The sequence below is a fragment of the Gorilla gorilla genome, chromosome 3 (assembly GCF_029281585.2).
Source record: "Gorilla gorilla gorilla isolate KB3781 chromosome 3, NHGRI_mGorGor1-v2.1_pri, whole genome shotgun sequence".
NCBI classification, from domain to species: domain Eukaryota; kingdom Metazoa; phylum Chordata; class Mammalia; order Primates; family Hominidae; genus Gorilla; species Gorilla gorilla.
The window spans coordinates 23,831,313-23,853,797 of record NC_073227.2 but is presented as its reverse complement, the minus strand read 5'-3'; the positions used below and the strand labels follow the sequence as shown (position 1 = coordinate 23,853,797).

Sequence of the window (22,485 nt, the reverse complement as noted above, 5' to 3'; positions counted from 1 at the left end):
TACTGTTGACTGGAAGCCTTACCAATAACATAAAACAATTGAATAACAATTATTTCATGTATTATATGTAAAATATATATACTGGATTCTTACAGTAAGGTAAGCTAGAGAAAAGAATGTTAGTAAGAACATCATACGGAAGAAAAAAATCTATTCACTATTTATTAAGTGGAAGTGGATCATCATAAATGTCTTTATCCTCATTGTCTTCACATTGAGTAGGCTGAGGAGGAAGAAGAGGTGGGGTTGGTCTTGCTGTTGCAGGGGTGGGAGAGGCAGAAGAAAATCGGTATTTAAGTGAACCCACACAGTTCAAACCTGTGTTGTTCAAGGGTCAACTATATTCTGAGTTTTTTAGTGGAGGAGACACTAGATGACCATAAAGGGATTCTGTAATGATACAGTCCATTAGGCTTGGAGATATATTAAGAGAACTGACATGTAGAAATTATATAAATGTATAGTTAGAAATCAAATCAATAAAAGCTGTGGGCAGATAAGTGCTATTTTTAGACTTTTTATGATATTTTAAAAATATGGGGTTACATACCTTGCTAAAGTAATTCAAAGCTTACTGTTTTATGGGTATCTTTTATGTTAAAAGTACAGAGACCACTTTGCAATTTGTCTATTTTTTTTTTCCGGAGGTTTTATGTCACATTTTAAACTTCCTGGGACCAGACATAATTAATGAAGCAAAACTTTTATAAAAATGTATTTTTTTTTTGGTTTCCAGAATGAATATGAACAGTTAAATTATGCAAAACAACTGAAAGAGAGATTGGAGGCTTTTACAAGAGATTTTCTTCCTCACATGAAAGAGGAAGAGGAGGTAAGCATAATTTTTCTTTCGTGATTTAGATTTATAACGTTCTTAAAATACTATTTTGCTTTAGAGACTCTTCAAAATAATGCATAGGAAGATGTATCTGGTTGATGGAGAGAAGAACCCAGTTCTTTTTGGGAAAAAAGAAAACCCAAGGGAAAAAAAAAAACGCTTGTTTTGTTTTCTCAGAAAGGTTGTTGCTTTTCATTGAATAGATGATTTAATTAATTTACTCAGGAAATATTAATTTTCTTTTTTGTAAATGGCTCTGTCTTAAATATTAATAACTTATGCTACCCTAATGTCTTTTCAGAAGAACCTTTAGAGGATTCTTTAAACTTTTAAATATTTTTTTGTTTTCATGCTATGTTTAAAGATTTTTTCATGTTTTTTTTTTTTTTTTTTTTCAGTAGCGTAGTTTAGTATTTAAATGGTGGCTTTAAATTTATTAGTCTTGGCTGGGCATGGTGGTTCACGTCTATAATCCCAGCACTTGGGAAGCTGAGGCAGGATGGAAGATTGCTTGAACTCACGAGTTCAAGACCAGCCTGGGAAAAATAGCAAGACCTCATGTCTGCTAAAAATTAAAAAAATCAGCTGGGCATGGTGGCATGTGCCTGTCATCTCAGCTACTTGGGAGCTTGAGGTGAGAGGATTGCTTGAGCCCAAGAGGTTGAGACTACAGTGAGCCATGATTGCGCCATGGCACTTCAGCCTGGGTGACAGAGCAAGACCGTGTCTCCAAACAAATAAACAAAAACATTTATTATCTTAAGCCTACTGTACATGTATTAGGGTATCATTGAATGAATGGGCAAAACGTTTTCCCTTTTTCTTCTGTATCTAATATGGGATGAATATCAGAGTAAGAAATAGATAAATTATTTTATGAGGAACAGAATACCTGTTCAGCTGTAAATCAGTTATTGTAGTGATTCTCAACTATAGCTTCACCTTATAATCAAATTGATATTTAAACAAACAAACAAAAGAAACCCCGATAGTATTTTAAGACCTTTCCAGACAAATTACATCAGAGTTAAATCAGAGGACATGCATTGACCTGGGTATTGTTTCAGGGCCCCCCAACTCATTGTAATATACAGCCAGTGTTGAAACCACTGAATTTCTAGACTGACCAGTGTTTTTTAACTGTATGATATCCATCACAATTATCTGTGGAAGTGAAAACAAAACAAAAAAAGCCTTGTTTCCAACCTCTAAAGATTCTAATTCTGTAAATTGGAGATTGAGACTAAGCATCTGTTTAGCAGAAGAAATCTCCATAGATAATTCTTGTAGGAACCACTGTTCTAAAATAATGATTTGAGGGAACATTTCCAAAATCCAGAAACAATATTGTCAAAGGTAAATGTCTCAGTAGAGTTCTGACTTTTATGGTTCCAGTACACTGGGTACTACTCTCATGTGAGGCAGAGGCCCTGTTTGGGTGGAGTTCAGTTACTCTAGTACCAGAAGGCAGTTAACTGACCTAAACATCTAACAGAATGATTAAGAGTGTTTGACAAATTCTATAAAGGGAAAGCCTTCTGGTCCTCATGCTTTAAAATTGTTTTGGATTGATTTACTAGCTGGAGAAACCATAACAAGAAGGATTTTATTTATTTATTTATTTTTTTGGAGACAGAGTTTCACTCTTGTTGCCCAGGCTGGAGTGCAATGGCGCAATATTGGCTCGCCGCAACCTCTGCCTCCCGGGTTCAAGCGATTCTCCTGCCTCAGTCTCTCGAGTAGCTGGGATTATAGGCATGCGCCACCACGCCCGGCTACTTCTGTATTTTTAGTAGAGATGGTGTTTTTCTATGTTGGTCAGGTTGGTCTCGAACTCCCGACCTCAGGTGACCTACCCGCCTTGGCTTCCCAAAGTTCTGGGATTACAGGCGTTAGCCACCGCGCCTGGCCAGGATCTTCTTGGTGTACTCTTCTCTGCAATTTTTAGATAAACTAACTCAGTGGTAACAGCTAAAATTTTTATCTTTTTGAGATATATGGTCATAATACGACATTCGAGCCATTAATAATTTAAAAGGGTGTAGAGTAAATCAACACGAATGAAGCATCTTTCCTCGTGAATATTTTGTTTAATTTAGGTTTTTCAGCCCATGTTAATGGAATATTTTACCTATGAAGAGCTTAAGGATATTAAAAAGAAAGTGATTGCACAACACTGCTCTCAGAAGGATACTGCAGAACTCCTTAGAGGTCTTAGCCTATGGAATCATGCTGAAGAGCGACAGAAGTTTTTTAAATATTCCGTGGATGAAAAGTCAGATAAAGGTGAGCTTCATATATATAAAGAACAATTTATTAGTTGTAAGGTCATTGACATCTTACTGATATGAACTGTAGATTTTGGTTGAGGAATAATTCAAGTTAGGCCTGCACTGTGGTCAGTTAAAGGCGTTATTTTCATGTATCAATTTAATTGAAGACGATGGTTCTCATTTTAGAATTTAGTGTTGTGCATGATAATTTAACATATACTTGGGACATATTCAGTGTAGTGTTTCTTGAATAAATTTATATATGAATGAATCAAAATTATTGAAAACCACCAGTACAGAGCACTGGCCTGCTCAAAATCGATCAGTCAAAATTGTTGAAAACTACCATTACACAGAGCACTTTTGCGGTATCATCCTGCTTCCTGAGCTTTATTGACCATAGTGGCTGCTTTTCTCTTTCCTTGTGTTTTTTCATTGGTTTTCAAAATTAGTTATGTTTATAGTTTATTTTCATCCTTTCCTATGTATTATTTTTTCAGCTTGTATCCAGTAATATTCAGAGGAATGAGTGCTAGAGGCAGAGTTTTTCTGTATTGTTACTCTGAGAATACAAATGAGAAATGCAGATAAAACGTGCTGCCTTTTTTTTTTTTTTTTTAAAAACTAGTTCCTCAGTAATTATTTATGTTCAGTAGCTTTGCTTCTTCAAGATTAGTGGCAGCAGTGGGATTTCTGTTAAAATAGCTTGGAGTTTTTTGAAATTGGTCCTTTTATTTTTATTTAACAAAGTAGGTGAAATGCATGTTGAAACTAAAATAATTTTACAAGTTAAGCTATAATTAATCCCGTAAAGCTTATATGCCTTACTCTGAAATGTAGCTTGTGCTTTAGATACCAAGCTAAGACTTGTTATGTCTGGTTTAATTGTAATTATAACATGGGATTTAAAAGCATCACACTTACTACATTTTATTTTCCCACTCCTTCAAAGCAAATTGTAGCTGTATTATGTTTAAAATATTTGGCAGTTTAAAAGTGGTAGTTTAAAGAATGTGATCATAGCATTTCTATATTTAAGTTGCTTTGTGAAACAAATCAGATATATAAAGTACTCAAATTCTTCATAGGACTTTAGTGATGAATCTTTTATATTTTTTATTGTAACACCTCATTTTCATTTTTATTTTGGAAATTATTACTGAAATAATACATTATAGGTTTATACATCCATAAGTACTTCCTGCAATAGTTGCTGACAAAAGTTTCCTTATCAATGTGAAAGAACATCAGAAATATCTACATTTTGTCGTCTCACCTGCGACATAAATAACTGAAGTAGTTTAAAGCATCTCTAGGTTAAGGCAGTCAGATTTCACAGACCTCTTGTATGAAATGTGAAAATCAAAGAGGGAATACAAGGAAGATTATTGACAGGAGTCATAATGCATAAATGGAAAAGGTCATGAGATTTGTGTGTGTCATTAAAAATGCCTTGGAGATCTCATAATCTGGCTGACTCTATACTTGTTGATTTAAAGCTGTATAACCTGTTTGGTTCCTTTTTCAAGTGATGCTGCTTAATGCTACAAAGTGAGTATTGTTTTTTCTGTGATGCCTTTGTAAGAGGAAGTTAATTCTGTGTTCATTATTGTAGCTCCCACTGATGAAGTATGATTTGGGCCATGGTAGTTTAACCCTACTGGTTCTTCACAAGTTTAACATCCCCATGTTACCTCTAATACATGTTATTTCATTTTCACATCTTGCAAGCAGGAAGGAATTGACTTCAGGCACTGGATTTTGTTTATAGAAATGTAATTGTAATTTCTTATTGCATATGCTCTTTAGCCTTTACTGGTAAAGTTTTTCTTTTTTATTTCAGAAGCAGAAGTGTCAGAACACTCCACAGGTATAACCCATCTTCCTCCTGAGGTAATGCTGTCAATTTTCAGCTATCTTAATCCTCAAGAGTTATGTCGATGCAGTCAAGTAAGCATGAAATGGTCTCAGCTGACAAAAACGGGATCGCTTTGGAAACATCTTTACCCTGTTCATTGGGCCAGAGGTAGGTAAATGGGTTTTTAAAATATTTTCATGTATTTTTCTAGATGAATATTCATTTACATTAATGAGCAAGGCCAGAGAGAGAAACTCTGAGAGGTCAGTCAAAAAGTAGATTTTATAGTTAGATGATGTGTTGGTGGTATATATTTTTGGAAAACTAGCAGTGATGAAATTCATGGGTAAATTATAATGATGTCTGTAATTAAAAAAAATTAGGAAAATACATTTGTGGGAGGGGATGCAAAAAGATTGACAAAATGTTGATAATTATTGAAGATAAGTGATAGATACATGGAGATTCATTATACTAGTTCGCTTTTGACTGTTTTTCACAATTAAAAGTTAAAAATTCAATTAGTAAGCTTTCAAAACTGCTTTAAATAATTATGTTTAATAATAATTATATGAATATTTTTAAAATACAGAATAAATTCTATAAAATTTAAGGGTGATATACCATTATGGCTCCATTTTGGTGATGGCTCAAAATAATTGTGAATCTGTTTTTGTCTTTTACCTATCTTTATTTGATTGGTAATGCCACATTCTCTGAATCACAGTTTCATATTAATATCATTATAGTAAATTACTTTCACATGTGAACAGTTAAAGAAAATTTTCTTTTCATCAACATATAATGCAGTTATGGGTTAAATACAACTAATATAGCATACATTTTTTCTGTCACTGAGTTAAAACAATTTCTGCTAGGTGAGTTTTTTTTTTTTTTTTTTTTCTTTTTTTGAGGCAGAGTTTCGCTCATGTTGCCCAGGCAAGAGTGCAATGGCGCGATCTTGGGTCACTGCAACCTCTGCCTCCCAGGTTCAAGTGATTCTCCTGCCTCAGCCTTCCAAGTAGCTGGGATTACAGGCGTGCACCACCACACCTGGCTAATTTTGTATTTTTAGTAGAGATGGGGTTTCATCATGTTGATCAGGCTGGTCTCGAATTCCTGACCTCTAGTGATCCACCTGCCTTGGCCTCCCGAAGTGCTGTAATTGCAGATGTGAGCCACCAGACCCGGCCCAGGGGAATATTAGCTTCAAAATTCACATAATTTTTAAAAATTGTTTTCTGTTTATGACTTTATGTCTGATTTAAATCATGAGTCTGATTTAAAAGCAATTTTATTCATTATAATAATGTATAGCACTTTTTTTTTTTTTGAGATGGGGTTTTACTCTCGCCTAGGCTGTAGCTCAGTGGCATGATCTTGGATCACTGCAACCTCCACCTCCCAGGTTCAAGTGATTCTCCTGCCTCAGCCTCCCGAGTAGCTGCGATTACAGGCATCCGCCACCATGCCTGGCTAATTTTTTGTATTTTTAGTAGAGACGGGGTTTCACCATGTTGGTCAGGCTGGTCTTGAACTCCTGACCTCAGGTGATCCACCCGTCTCGGCCTCCCAAAGTGCTGGGATTACGGGCTTGAGCCACCGTGCCCGGCCACGTATAGTACTTTTAAAATAAGCTGTTAGATATTTTTTTGAATGAAGCTATTTGAAATATTAGGTAGACTTATATCATCTAAATAATTAGTTGTTATGTGGGATAATTTTTTCTGTTGTAGGATAATGAAATATTTAGTAAAAAGGCAAACATGGATGCAGAAAATATTTTCTCTGGCTATTTTTAATTTTTAAGAATTATTAAGAATTATGTCACGATTTGATAGGAATGTCAAATGTGATAATGCTGTGCTTTCATAAATTCACCTAAATCTCAAATATACTGCTTTTTTCTGTTTTTAATATGTTAAACAAAAAGTTCCAATAAGCCTGAGCAACATACAGAGACCTCATCTCTACTAAAAAAATAAAAAAAATGGCCGGGCACAGTGGCTCACACCTGTAATCCCAGCACTTTGGGAGGCTGAGGTGGGCGGATCACCTGAGTTCAGGAGTTTGAGACCAGCCTGGCCAACATGGTGAAACCCTGTCTCTACTAAAAATACAAAAATTAGCCAGGTGTGGTGGCAGGCACCTGTAATCCCAGCTACTCGGGAGGCTGAGGCAGGGAGAATTGCTTGAACCCGGGAGGCAGAGGTGGCAGTGAGCCGAGATATACCATTGCACTCCAGCCTGGGCAACAGAGTGAGACTCCGTCTCAAAAAAAAACAAAACAAAAAATAAAAAAAATTAGTCAGACATGGTGGCACATGCCTGTAATCCCAGTTACTTGAGAGGCTGAGGTGGGAGGGAGGATCATTTGAGCATGGGAAGTCGAGGCTGCAGTGAGCCATGATCACATCACTGTACTCCAATCCGGGTGACAGAGGGAAGACTCTGTCTTAAAAAGAAAAAAAAAATCAATAGAAATCGGTTTTTATTTATTTATAGTATGTGCTTTGAGTGGTTCTGAATCAAATTGATTTTTCCCCCTTCCAGGGGGTATTTGAAATATCTGGAGGCACTTTTGTTTGCCCCATCTTTGGGTATCATATTGGCATCTAGTGGGTAGAGGCCAGGGTTGTTGCTAAGCACCCTATAATCCACAGGACAGCACCCAAAAACAGTTACCCAGCCCAAAATGTCAGTATTGTCAAGGTTGAGAAACCTTAATTTAGATGTAATGTTAAGAGTTCAGTAAATTGGCCAGGCATGGTGGCTCACGCCTGTAATCTCCTAGCACTTTGGGAGGCAAAGGCAGGCAGATTGCCTGAGCTCAGGAGTTCGAGATCACCCCGGGCAACAAGGTGAAACCCTCTGTCTACTAAAATACAAATACAAATAAATTAGCCAGGTGTGGAGGTGCATTCCTGTTATCCCAGCTACTTGGAGGCTGAGGCACAAGAATCACTTCAGTCCAGGAGGCAGAGTTTGCAGTGAGCGGAGACTGTGTCATTGCACTCCAGCCTGGGCGGCAGAGTGAGACTCTGTCTCCAGAAAAATGAGTTCAGTAAATTGATTCCGCATAATCTCTCATTTCATGATCATATAATTTAGTTGCAGTACATTCTCCAGGATCTATAAATTTATAGTTTAGCTTTACATTAATCTTTCCCTTTGCTTCTGTTCCCATCTACTTCTGAACTGCTGACTGGTTGGCTACAGAGTAGACAATCCTGCTTCCTTTTAGTTATTAGCTGTTATCATAATGAGGCTATTGTGGGAACCAGTGTGAAATGACAGCAGGGGAAATTGTTTGCTCATCGTGATTTCTAAAATTTTATGCAAGACTTGATAATCATTAAGCTTATTTCTATAAAAAAGTTGAAAAACTTTTTGTATAGAGAGTAGATACATAGCAGGTACATAGCAGACTCTATACATTTTTGTAGTTATTATTCTGTTTCCATAGTTTGAAAGAGAAAGATTTACTTTGGGAAAATATGAACTTTGGTTAATTGATTATTATCGTTAATCGAACCCACCTGTCATAGTTCTTCTCAGTGTGTCTGAAATGGAATCCTTTGCTTATTTCAGTGTAACTTTTTTTAACCATAATTAAATATTTCTAAAAAATTGCCCATTGCCTGGGCAAAAACTGGAAGCATTCCCTTTGAAAACCGACACAAGACAAGGATGCCCTCTGTCACCACTCCTGTTCAACTTAGTGTTGGAAGTTCTGGCCAGGGCAATCAGGCAGGAGAAAGAAATAAAGGGTATTCAATTAGGAAAAGAGGAAGTCAGATTGTCTCTGATTGCAGATGACATGATTGTATATTTGGAAAACCCCATCATCTCAGCCCCAAATCTCCTTAAGCTGATAAGCAACTTCAGCAGAGTCTCAGGATACAAAATCAATGTGCAAAAATCACAAGCATTCTTATACACCAATAACAGAGAGCCAAATCATGAGTGAACTCCCATTCACAATTGCTACAAAGAGAATAAAATACCTAGGAATACAACTTAAAGGGGTGTGAAGGACCTCTTCAAGGAGAACTACAAACCACTGCTCAACAAAATAAAAGAGGACACAAACAAATGGAAGAACATTCCATGCTCATGGATAGGAAGAATCAGTATCGTGACAATGACCATACTGCCCAAGGTAATTTGTAGATTCATTGCCATTGCCATCAAGCTACCAATGGCTTTCTTCACAGAATTGGAAAAAACTAAGTTAAAGTTCACATGGAACCAAAAAAGAGCCCGCGTTGCCAAGACAATCCTAAGCCAAAAGAACAAAGCTGGAGGCATCATGCTACCTGACTTCAAACTATACTACAAGGCTACAGTAACCAAAACAGCATGGTACTGGTACCAAAACAGAGATATAGACCAATGGAACAGAACAGAGGCCTCAGAAATGACACCACACATCTACAACCATCTTCTTTCACAAACCTGAGAAAAACAAGAAATAGGGAAAGGATTCCCTATGTAATAAATGGTGCTGGGAAAACTGGCTAGCCATATGTAGATAGCTGAAACTGGATCCCTTCCTTACACCTTATACAAAAATTAATTCAAGATGGATTAAATATTTAAATGTTAGACCTAAAACCATAAAAACCCTAGAAGAAAACCTAGGCAATACCATTCAGGACATAGGCACGGGCAAGGACTTCGTGACTAAAACACCAAAAGCAATGGCAACAAAAGGCAATATTGACAAATGGGATCTAATTAAACTAAAGGCTTCTGCATGGCAAAAGAAACTACCATCAGAGTGAACAGGCAACCTACAGAATGAGAGAAAATTTTTGCCACCTACCCATCTGACAAAGGGCTAATATCCAGAATCTACAAAGGACTTAAACAAATGTACAAGAAAAAAAAACAACCCCATCAAAAAGTGGGTGAAGGATGTGAACAGACACTTCTCGAAAGAAGACATTTATGCAGCCAACAGACACATGAAAAAATGCTCATCATCACTGGTCATCAGAGAAATGCAAATCAAAACCACAATGAGATACCATCTCACACCAGTTAGAATGGCAATCATTAAAAAGTCAGGAAACAACAGATGCTGGAGAGGATGTGGAGAAATAGGAACACTTTTACACTGTTGGTGGGAGTGTAAATTAGTTCAGCCATTGTGGAAGACAGTGTGGCGATTCCTCAGGGATCTAGAACTAGAAATACCATTTGACCCAGCCATCCCATTACTGGGTATATACCCAAAGGATTATAAATTATGCTACTATAAAGACACATGCACACATATGTTTATTGTGGCACTATTCACAATAGCAAAGACTTGGAACCAACCCAAATGTCCATCAATGATAGACTGGATTAAGAAAATGTGGCACATATATACACCATGGAATACTATGCAGCCATAAAAAGTGATGAGCTCATGTCCTTTGCAGGGACATGGATGAAGCTGGAAACCATCAGTCTTAGCAAACTGTCACAAGGACAGAAAACCAAATACCGCATGTTCTCACTCATAGTTGGGAATTGAACAAAGAGAACACTTGGACACAGGGCGGGGAATGTCACACACTAGGTCCTGTGGTGGGGGTAGGGGACTAGGGGAGGGATAGCATTAGGAGAAATACCGGATGTAAATGATGAGTTGATGGGTGCAGCAAACCAGCATGGCACATATACACCTATGTAACAAACTTGCACGTTGTGCACATGTACCGTAGAACTTAAAAGTATTAAAAAAAACAGTTGCTTATTGCCTAGGGCTCAGATGTTTTCTCTGTGTAGAGATTTTTATCGTAAATAGCTTAGTTTTTCATAATTGCAGGCAATCTGATATTATTTTGAACCTTTTACTTGTTTATTCCTTGAGTAGGTGACTGGTATAGTGGTCCCGCAACTGAACTTGATACTGAACCTGATGAAGAATGGGTGAAAAATAGGAAAGATGAAAGTCGTGCTTTTCATGAGTGGGATGAAGATGCTGACATAGATGAATCTGGTAAGCTTGTTTGGAATTAAAATTATTACATAGTGTTTTAATAATTAATAATTAAGTACTTATAATTATTAGGTATTAGATTTATGTATTTTGTGTTTTCTAAAGAAACTGGTGTTTCTAGGCCTACTACTTTTTAAAATTTGAAGGAATAATAATAAAATTTTAAATTAGTTGTTTGAAGTACTTTAAAGAGTGCATAGGATTATTTCTCGTTTTTATATTAAAATCAAAAATCAGAAAATGGTACCTTTTTTCTTATGAAAATAATGTACGTTTATTATAGTGCTTTGTAGTTTACAATGTGATTTTAGCACCACTTCAAGTGATCAGTTGCACAGCATCTATTGAGTCATCTGTGGCTTGAGGGAAATAGGATGAAACTGTTGAGTCGACTTACTCGTTTGTAGATAGTCTTAATACTTGCCTAATAAGGTTATTGTAGAATTAAGAAGTAATATACATAAATATTGTTTGTAAATGGTAAGGGATTACAAAAACTAATGTAGCCATTCATTAAACACTGTGGGAGAGTTCAAGGATGGATAAGACTTCATCGCTACTCCAAAGAACTCACAAATGAGAGAGAATTTAGAAAACATAATTTTTAATTTAAAGTATATGATGGAAAAATGCTGTCATACTTGTGCAGAGAGATGCTATTTGGAAGTGTGAGGAGGAAAACAAATTCTGTCTTGGATATTCTAGATAATAATTATTAAAAGATGGTAAAATAGTAAAAAATGAACAGATGAGACATTCTTCTAGTTGGTAAAACTGAAACTATAGGAAATTTTATTTATAAAGTTACTTGCTTAAAGTAATTTGGTCTGGCGAAAGAATTAAATATGGAAAAAAGACACGTGGAAAGTAACAGTGTAAGTATAAAGATTGTTGTATCAGCAGCTAAAGTAGTTTATTTTTATGAAACGCAGATGTGCCACATTTTGATGTAAAGATTCAAAATGTCCTATATAAGGAAAAGGTCTATTCTAGTTTGATAGATTTGGTGATGTGCTTACCTGTGGCAGGCATTGTTTTAGGTATGAAGGATTTAATGGTGAACAAAATGGAAAAAAACAAAACAAAACTGGCCCTTGTTGAGCTTAAAATTTAGAGACGGGAGGCAAACAATAAATACAGGTAAAATATATTCCATATTAGATGGTGACAAGTGTTGTAGAGAAAAATAAGACAAGGAAAACATGCCAAGAAGAATTTAAAATTGCAGTTTTAAATTGAGTGATTAGTTAAGGTCCTTTGGGAAATTTGAGTAAAGACCTGAAGGAGATGAGATATTTGCTCAGATGTCAACTTAAGGAAGTCTCAGTTTATTCATTCTAGAAAATTAATTCATAATACCCGTGGTAACAATGTTGAAGGTTCTCACAAATTCAGTGTATTTGTCTCAATACTTGAAGGTAGCCAGAGGAAAGACTCGATTTCCTTCGTATTGAAAAGGAAAAGTTAACGCTGTAAAGATTGAGCCTTTTTAGATAATGTATCTGTTGATTATTAAAGACTAAACTGTCATTTACTTCAGTGCTTTTTTCGGTTTAGCTGCCTTGTGTTTTTACTTGTCCTAAGAAGTTATTGTTTTTCATAGAATGTTTAACTTTCTTAAAGATTTCACAGTTCCAATTACCTTGATTTAATCATCACACATTGTATACAGGTTCCATAGTATCACATGTACCCCCAAAATATGCATAATTATTGTATATCAATCAAAAATTAAAAATTTAAAATTTTCACAGTAAATAGTATACATTTAGATAGTGAGGGCCACAGAAACAAAAGAATGGTTTGGGAATAAAATTATAGTAGGGCTCACTAAAGTAATTTTTATCTCCTTATATTTTATCTTCGTGTGTGCGTGCGTGTGTGTGTGTGTGTGTGTGTGTGTGTGTGTGTGTCTGTCTTTGTCTGGCTAAAGGAGGAATTTAGGATAATATCTAAACAAGGAACCATGAGTAACAAATTCTTTTAGTTGATATCCTTTTGTCTGCTATACTTAGTTTTGTTTTAAATGAGACTTCCTTAACTTATTCTGTTAAATCATTTTATGTTTAAAGACATTCAAATTGGTCTTTAGGTAAGAATAATAACAATAGGATCCTGAGAAAGGTAATACAATACAATTATTCATTCTTTTTAGTGTAGTGTGTTTTTTCCTTTTTTCGAATTGGAGTTTATGGTGTTTTCATGGTGGATGTTACAGTAGTACATTCTGTTGTAAACATCCAAGCTTTACAGAAGTTATTAAGTAAAACCAAGAGGCATGCTCATTTTTAGCTTCTTAGAAATTCTAAAGTACCTTCCTTTGCTTGATTCATTATGATCAGGCTAATTTAGTTGAGTTTCAAGTGTTTTCTAGCTTTGTGCCCTTTTTAGTTATGTGGAATCAATGATAGTACGTTTTACTATGGATCATTTTTCTTTTGATATCATATTTTCTTTTCTCTTGAAAACTTCTGCTGTTCTTTTCAGTTTTCACATTTTTTTCCAAAACTTTTTCATTGCCTAAAAATGGGATGGTTTACATAAGAAAGTATAAGGATAGCACAAAGTATGTCATATTTAACAATTTGGTGAGCGCTTGAGTAGCTTAATTATTATCAGTTTATCAAGTTCTTGGACTTTTGAATTCATTTTACAGAAGAGTCTGCGGAGGAATCAATTGCTATCAGCATTGCACAAATGGAAAAACGTTTACTCCATGGCTTAATTCATAACGTTCTACCATATGTTGGTACTTCTGTAAAAACCTTAGTATTAGCATACAGCTCTGCAGTTTCCAGCAAAATGGTATGTTTAAATTAACACTAGTTTGGGTATTAAGAAAAACAGCATGATAAGACTTTGGTTTGCTCATTCCTGAGTTTAATTAAGGGGAAACAAACCCAAAAATGATTATTGAGTGCCTTCCTATGGGTAGGCATACACTGCTAGGTTACTTATTATTTCATTGCAGTTCTCACAACAATCTTTGTAGCATAATTATCATTACCTATATGTTACAGATGAGGAAACTGACTAGAAGAGGTTAAACATTTTATTCAGTTTCACAGATGTTAAGTGATAAAGCCCAGTTTTATGTGATTTTTTAAATAATATGTAAGGCATGGTAAGATGGGCAAATGAGATGAAATCACTGTTTTATAAAAGTGGATATTACGACTTCCTACATCAGAATCTTGAGTGTTCCTTAAAAATGTAAAAATCCTGGTTTAGTCTCATAACTGCTAAAACAGATACTTGGGCGGGTGCGGTGGCTCATGCCTGTAATCCCAGCACTTTTGGGAGACCGAGGTGGGTGGATCATGAGGTCAGGAGTTCAAGACCAGCCTGGCCAATATGGTGAAACCCCATCTCTACTAAAAATGCAAAAATTAGCCGGATGTAGTGGCGTGTGCCTGTAGTCTCAGCTACTCAGGAGGCTGAGGCAGAAGAATCGCTTGAACCCGGAAGGCGGAGGTTGCAGTGAGCCAAGGTACTGCCACTGCCCTCCAGCCTGGGTGACAGAGCGAGACTCCGTCTCAAAAAAAAAAAAAAAAAAAAAAAAGATTCTCAGGGATTTGAGCCCAGAATATTTTATTATACTTTTTTCAAGTATTCAAGTGATTTTTTTTTTTATATTCACGAAAGTTTGTGAACTAGATTATGTTTACTAATAGTCATCTGTTACTTAGCTAACTGAAGTTCTGCAGATCTTCACAGTGACAATTTCTTGCCTTTTAGGTTAGGCAGATTTTAGAGCTTTGTCCTAACCTGGAGCATCTGGATCTTACCCAGACTGACATTTCAGATTCTGCATTTGACAGGTTAGTTATTTTAAACAATTTAAATATAATGAAAAACTATTTTATAAGGTTTCATTTATGTAATTGCAGTTTAATCATACTATTATTTTTTACTCTCAAATCTCAGTCATGTCTGAGTATAATTTGATAGCACCCTCCAGTTCTTCACTTCTTACTCATAGATCCCAGCTGATCCAAAAATCCCATCTGTATTATCTTGCAATCTCTGTAGTCCTATATTTTGTCTAGGCCGTTGAGCCCTGCTGTGCAACCATGTAGATTGGTATTATATGTTTTTAAGAAGTTTTAGTTTTAGTTGGGCTCTAAGTGCCGTTTGGCAAAGCTCCCTCTTAGATTCTTCACAGTTACTCTGAAACAGTATAGTGTAACTTTCTTCAAGCCACCTTCTTCCCAGAGTATATCTCCTTGACCACCAATTCTCTGTATTATTGCTCACTCCCTCTTTCCCACCCAACTATTTATATCAGCACCTTTTTTCCTGCTGCAGAGGAAGAGGTATACTCTTCTCGGGCTAAAGCTAATGCTCCATCTTCCTAGAGCTTGTTTCTTATGGATCTTCCTCATTAACCATCAGTTATTCTCTTTCTTTCATGTGTTTGCAGCCTTACTTCTACTGACTACTTTTAGGATAATAAACTTAAGTCTTCCAATCCTTACCCCTCTCAAATCCTACCCTTCTGTTAGGTTAGGAATACTTTGACTTCCTTATTACTCTCATTGAGTTTTTGTATCCCTAGCATCAAGAATAGTACCTTAACAATAGATAATTCACTAAATACTTAAGTGATTATATTAGATGTCAAATCTTTCTTCTGGTTTTCACCTACATACATATAGTCAAATGCTTTTGAAAAATTTAACAATATTCATTAATAGTCTTGTCTTTTAATTATAGTTGGTCTTGGCTTGGTTGCTGCCAGAGTCTTCGGCATCTTGATCTGTCTGGTTGTGAGAAAATCACAGATGTGGCCCTAGAGAAGATTTCCAGAGCTCTTGGAATTCTGACATCTCATCAAAGTGGCTTTTTGAAAACATCTACAAGCAAAATTACTTCAACTACGTGGAAAAATAAAGACATTACCATGCAGTCCACCAAGCAGTATGCCTGTTTGCACGATTTAACTAACAAGGGCATTGGAGAAGAAATAGATAATGAACACCCCTGGACTAAGCCTGTTTCTTCTGAGAATTTCACTTCTCCTTATGTGTGGATGTTAGATGCTGAAGATTTGGCTGATATTGAAGATACTGTGGAATGGAGACATAGAAATGTTGAAAGTCTTTGTGTAATGGAAACAGCATCCAACTTTAGTTGTTCCACCTCTGGTTGTTTTAGTAAGGACATTGTTGGACTAAGGACTAGTGTCTGTTGGCAGCAGCATTGTGCTTCTCCAGCCTTTGCATATTGTGGTCACTCATTTTGTTGTACAGGAACAGCTTTAAGAACTATGTCATCACTCCCAGAATCTTATGCAATGTGTAGAAAAGTAGCAAGGACTAGATTGCCTAGGGGAAAAGACTTAATTTACTTTGGGAGTGAAAAATCTGATCAAGAGACTGGACGTGTACTTCTGTTTCTCAGTTTATCTGGATGTTATCAGATCACAGACCATGGTCTCAGGTGAGTTATCAGTTCCAGAATATTAAGAAATAGACGTGTTCTCATTTCCAAATGGAATATAAAAATTTTGATCTAAGTCATTCTTTTCAGTTGATTTACTTAGCAAAAAGGGTTAACCAAGATCTGCCCTACTTCAGAGTTTTGGAGCAGTGTAACTTCTGTTATCAGTATGAAGTTTCATTTCTGTCAGTTCAAATCCATTGTGATGTATCGAAGAACATAAATTTGAAAGTTTAATAAATACTTAGTAAATGGCTACATCACATATTTTAAGGTACTTTAGTGGATGAAGAAGGTACAATTTTTACTCTCAAGAACATGTAACAAGAAAATATGCATATTCTGTTGCTGTGTATTATTTCTGTATGTTATAGTTTTATATTGAGGGTTTTGGAAAATGTAGGCTGTCCCTGGAAGTCATTTAGTCCGACTACACGGCTGTTAAGTGTTTACAAAAGCCAAAGCTGAGCTAGAGTTTTATATGTAGCTAGAGTTTAGAAATTTTGGTCTTTGATCATGATCAGCTTACCTTCTGTTGCTTTTTTAAGTCATAAAGAGAACATGTGGAAGAAGTTCTACATTTTCTTTTCTGTTTTTTTTTAATAAGCATAATCTTCAGCAGATTAAACTGACTTTTTTTTTTTTTTAACCTCCTAGAGGAAAGAAGGGCTGAAGGTGACACATGTATCAGCCCAGACAGGTAGCTCTTTTCAGCAGCTAGGTTCTATATGTTTTATAAGACCCACTTCAAGATTTGTTAGGTTACGAGTACTCTTATGCACTGTTGGAGAAAATACCATGGTGCACTGACTTGGGAGCATGGCAGACTTGATGTAGATTGATTTTGCTTTTTTCTGTATGACTGGCTTCGTGCAAAATACTTAACCTTATACTTTGAGGCTTATGTAAGAGGAATATATATAAGGCATCTAACAGTGATACACAATAGATTTTCAATAAGTGGAAACTGATGTGCAGTAATCGATTATCTTTGACATGAGCCTTTGGAAATTGGATACATGCTTTTCTTTGATAATGGGATGTCAGATATTTTATAATGAAGAATTCTTCCAGCATAAAACTTAATACTCCCTACCATTAGAAAAGATACTTAATATGAAATTATTATAGGCCGGGTGCGGTGGCTCACGTCTGTAATCCTAGCACTTTGGGAGGCCAAGGCTGGTGGATCACGAGGTCAGGAGATTGAGACCGTCCTGGCTAACATGGTGAAACCCCATCTCTACTAAAAATAAAAAAAAAATTAGCCGGGCATGGTGGCGGGCACCTGTAGTCCCAGCTACTCGGGAGGCTGAGGCAGGAGAATGGTGTGAACCCAGGAGACGGAGCTTGCAGTGAGCCGAGATCAGGCCACTGCACTCCAGCCTGGGCGACAGAGCGAAATTCCATCTCAAAAAAAAAAAAAATTATTGTAAAATTTTTTCATAAGTCATATACAGTAACCAAAAGTGTTTTCCCTGAGGTAACTGGTATAACTGTGGTTTGGCTGCTGTGAATCATTTCATTAATTTTCTGTTTTCTCAAATCCAAGGGCATATGTTATAGTTTAAAAACATAAGCAAAGATAACTTTATTCTGAGTTTTATTCTTTAAAAAATTTTTATTACATGTATGTATTCCTAACTGTAATATGATTTTGTTTTTGAATGCAACTTGATTTTAGAAAGTAAAAGCAATTTTTAGTTCAATTTAAAACCTCATAATTCATTTTTCATTGTCTTTTTTTATTACTGTCATACCTTATTGAAATTTATTTATAGCTCTATTCAGTTTACATTTTCAGTATGACCAGTTTTCGTGTTTTTTTCAAAGAACGAAGTAATACATGTGACCTTTCAGAGCCGCAATGACTTCTGACCATGTGGCAGTTTTCTTATCTTTTAGTTTTTTAGGATGTTTTAAAAAACCCAGAACTTACTAAAATTTTATATAATTAAAAATTGATTTCAAGGGCAGTCAAAATTTTGATGAATCAAAATTTTGTTTTTTTTGCTTTCAAAGTATTTAGAAACTCTTCTAGTATAAGGTTTTGGAAAACACTAGAAGGGAGCACACTTTATTTAAAAGCAGAATTGTAACGTTTTATTTGAATACCAAAGAGTTTCCTTCCCCACTTCCTGAAAAGGCAGAGAGTTAATTTCTTAAGAGAAATTTGAAGAAAAGCAGAGAAAAGGTTTTTAGTTGTTGTTTTAGGGTATGATTTTTGGCACTTTATTAACAAATTCTGATATTATCAACCTTAGAACAAAGTGGATAATTTACTGCTGTTGGGATTGGAAATAAATTGCACTTATTCTTTAGGGTTTTCCTGAGTAGTAGTGAAGAGCTTGCATGTGAGGTATTCTTGAAAAGAAAGTTTGCGTTTGAATTGAAGGAAAAATTCATTTTGGGAACAAGGGAACACATAGGATCTGTCTTATCTGTGGCTAATTGAAAAAATCTTGTCTGAGTGCAGATTCCCTCATTTTAATTAAACCTTATCTTGAAGGATTCTTTCTAAACATTTAAATTTTTATTGAGCACCTACTACATTTCTTGCACTGTTCTAATTGCTAGAGGTCTAGAGTAACTAAGACAATTCTCTGCCTTCATGCAGTTTGTAATCTAATGGTAGAAATAGACAGAAAACATAGTATCAGACTGAATGTTCTGAAGAAAAGTAAAGTATGGGTACTTAAGAATACAGAGAATGCCACTTCATATTGAATGAACCAGGAAAGGCTTCTTTTAAAAGAAACAGGCATCATTTGAGTAGAGAGAGAGATAAAATTAGGGCATTCTGTGTACATTTCCTGAGAGACTGAGGAAATAGAAAATAAAAATTTAATTTTTAGAAGCAACTCTTTTTGCATTCATTGTATCAGTTTAAAAAGTGTTTCAGTCAACCAGTTACAATAAGTACAACTTGTGTCAGTAGGTTTGAGGAAAAAATACAACTCATGTAAACATACAACTTAATTTATAGGAATAGAAATGTTCAGGTATACCAGTTGGGAGCATTCAGTGTATCCTGCTTTAGTCATTATGTTTATTCAGGATGAGTAGCATGAGTTTTGACAAGTTGGTAATGTGGAGCTTGTTAAAAGACCATTGAGGCTGGGTGTGATGGCTTACACCTGTAATCCCAGCACTTTGGGAGGCCAACGCAGTAGGATCACTTGAGCCCAGGAGTTCAAGACCAGCCCGGGCAACATGGCAAAATTACATCTTTACCCAAAAGAAAAACAAAAATCAGTTAGGCATGGTGGCATGCACCTGTAGTTCCAGCTACTCAGGAAGCTGAGGTGGGAGGATGACTTGAGCCCTGGAGGTAGAGGTTGCAGTGAGCTGAGATGGCACTATTGCACTCCAGCCAGGGTAACAAAGCCAGACCCTGTCTCAAAAAAAGGAGCATTGACTGGAGAATGTTAAATTGATAAGGTTTTAGTTAGATTGAAACCATAGGGAACAGATAGGGCCATTTGTGGTCTTAATACATTATTTTCTGGCTTTCATAGGAATGAAAATAAATCTTGGCTGTTAATTAAAAATAGCCTCTTATCTAAATTTTTAACTTTCTTTGGGCCCCTCATATAAGTGGAATCATACAATACTTGTCCTTTTGTATCTCGCTTATTTCACTTAGTGTGTTTCAAGGTTTATTCACATCGTAGCATGTATCAGAACATCATTCCTTTTTATATACCACATTTTGTTTATCCATCTGTTGATGAACACTGAGGTTGTTTCCACCTTTTGGCTATTGTGAATAATGCTGCTATGAATGTTGGCATATAAATATTTATTTGAATTCTTGTTTCCATTTCTTGTTTAATTCAGTGTACAAGTCCTTGGTTAAATTTATTCTTAAATATTACACATTTTGATGCTGTTGTAAATACAATTTTATTTCTTAAACTTTTCAAATTGTTCATTGCTAGTATATAGAAATATAACTGAGTTTTGCATGTTGATTTTGTATCCTACTATTCAGCTAAATTTATTCTAACATTTTTTTGTGAATTCATTAGGGTTTTCTACGTATAAGGTCGTGCCATCTACAGACAGATAATTTAATTTCTGATTTTCCAAAATAGACTGCCGAGACCAGCTCGGTCGGGGAGACCCTAACCCAGTGGTGCTAGAGGAATTAAAGACACACACGCAGAAATATAGAGGTGTGAGGTGGGAAATCAGGGGTCTCACAGCCTTCAGAGCTGAGAGTCCTGAACAGACATTTACCCAAGTATTTATTAACAGCAAGCCAGTCATTAGCATTGTTTCTATAGATACTAGATTAACTAAAAGTATCCCTTATGGAAAACGAAGGGATGGGCCGAATTAAAGAAATAGATTGGGCTAGTTAACTGCAGCAGGAACATGCCCTTAAGGCATAAATCGCTCATGCAATTGTTTGTGGCTTAAGAATGCCTTTAAGTGGTTTTCTGCCCTGGGTGGGCCAGGTGTTCCTTGCCCTCATTCCCGTAAACCCCCGACCTTCCAGCTTGGGCGTTATGGCCATCATGAACGTGTCACAGTGCTGCAGAGATTTTGTTTATAGCCAGTTTTGGGGCCAGTTTATGGCCAGATTTTGGGGGGCTTGCTCCCAACAATAGACCTTTTATTTTTCTTGTCTAATTATTCTGACTAGAATTTCCAGCATTATGTTAAACAGAAGTGGCAACACTGTTTTGATTATTGTAGTTTTGTTGTAAGTTTTGAAATCAAGAGGTGTGAGTTTTCCAACTTTGTTTTTCCTTTTCAAGGTTATTTAGTATCTGGGGTTCCTTGAGATTCCATCAGAATTTTAGGGTCGGTTTTTTCTATTTCTGCAAAGAATGCCATTGAGATTTTGATAGGGATTGCATTAAATGTGTAGATCCCTTTGGGTAAAATTGACAACAGTATTAAGTCTTTTAACCCATGAATGTGGGATATCTTTCCATTTGTTTAGATCTTTTTTAATTTCTTTCAGTAGTCTTTTGTAGTTTTCAGTATCCAAGTCCTTTACCTCTGTGGTTAATTTCTTAATATTTTATTTTCTTTGATGCTATTCTAAATGGGATTTTTAAAAATTTATTTTTCAGATTGTTAATTGTTGATGTATAGAAATGCAACTGAGTGTTGTGTGTGTCAACTCTTTATCTTTCTGAATTTTCTTTTTGTTCTTTTTTGAGACAGGGTCTTGCTCTGTTGTCCGAGCTGGAGTGCAGTGACATGATCATAGCTCGCTGCAGCCTCAGACTCCTAAGCTCAGGTGATCCTCTTGCCTCAGCCACCCTAGTAGCTGGGACTATTGGCATGTGTACTTGGCCTGCTGAGTTTATGTAGTTCTAACAGGTTTTAGGGTTTTGTGTATAGAAGATCTTATCATCTGTAAATAGAGATAATTTTACTTATTCCTTTTACTTTTTTGGGAGGGTGGGGGGAACTGGGTCTTACTTGTTGCTGAGGCTCAACTCAAACTCCCGAGCTCAAAGGATCCTCCCACCTAAGCCTGCTGACTAGCTGGGATTACAGGCATGTGCCACCTTGACATTCCTTTTCAATTTGGATGTCATTTATTTCTTTTTCTTGTCTAATTGCTCTGGCTAAAACTTCTAGTACTGTGATAATTAGAGGTGATAATAGTGTACATTTTTACCTTGTTCCTAATCTTAAGGGAAAAGCTTGTATCTTTCACCACTGAATATGATGTTAGCTGTGAGTTTTTCATGTATATGGCCTTTATCAAGTTGAAGAAGTTCCTGTCTATTTCTAGTTTAAAGAATATTGGGTTTTGTCACTTTTTTTCTCAATCAGTTGAGATGATCATTTTTTTCCTTTGTTAATGTGTGATTTGTTGGTTGATTTTCATATACTGAAAGTTGATAAAAACCCACTTGGTCAGGGTGTGTAGTCCTTTTAATATGCTACTGAACTCAGTTTACTGGTATTAGCTGAGGAATTTTGCATCTGTATTCATAAGGGACATTGGCCTGTAATTTTCTTGTTGTGTTTTTGGCTTTGATAATACTGGTTTCATAGAATGAATTTTGTATTTGTCCTTCTTGTCCGTGTTTGGGAAGAGGTTTTTTTT

At 35.9% G+C, this 22,485-nt stretch overlaps 1 protein-coding gene across 1 annotated transcript in view; it reads left to right on the top strand.

The window, feature by feature from the left end:
• Positions 1 to 22,485, top strand: part of FBXL5 (F-box and leucine rich repeat protein 5) — a 51,016-nt gene that overhangs the window by 14,362 nt on the left and 14,169 nt on the right. The window contains exons 3-9 of the mRNA XM_004038461.4: positions 737 to 832; positions 2,938 to 3,124; positions 4,955 to 5,137; positions 10,839 to 10,964; positions 13,621 to 13,769; positions 14,703 to 14,785; positions 15,681 to 16,406. Of these exons, the coding sequence (XP_004038509.1) occupies positions 737 to 832; positions 2,938 to 3,124; positions 4,955 to 5,137; positions 10,839 to 10,964; positions 13,621 to 13,769; positions 14,703 to 14,785; positions 15,681 to 16,406 (1,550 nt within the window). The remainder of the gene's footprint in view (positions 1 to 736; positions 833 to 2,937; positions 3,125 to 4,954; positions 5,138 to 10,838; positions 10,965 to 13,620; positions 13,770 to 14,702; positions 14,786 to 15,680; positions 16,407 to 22,485) is intronic.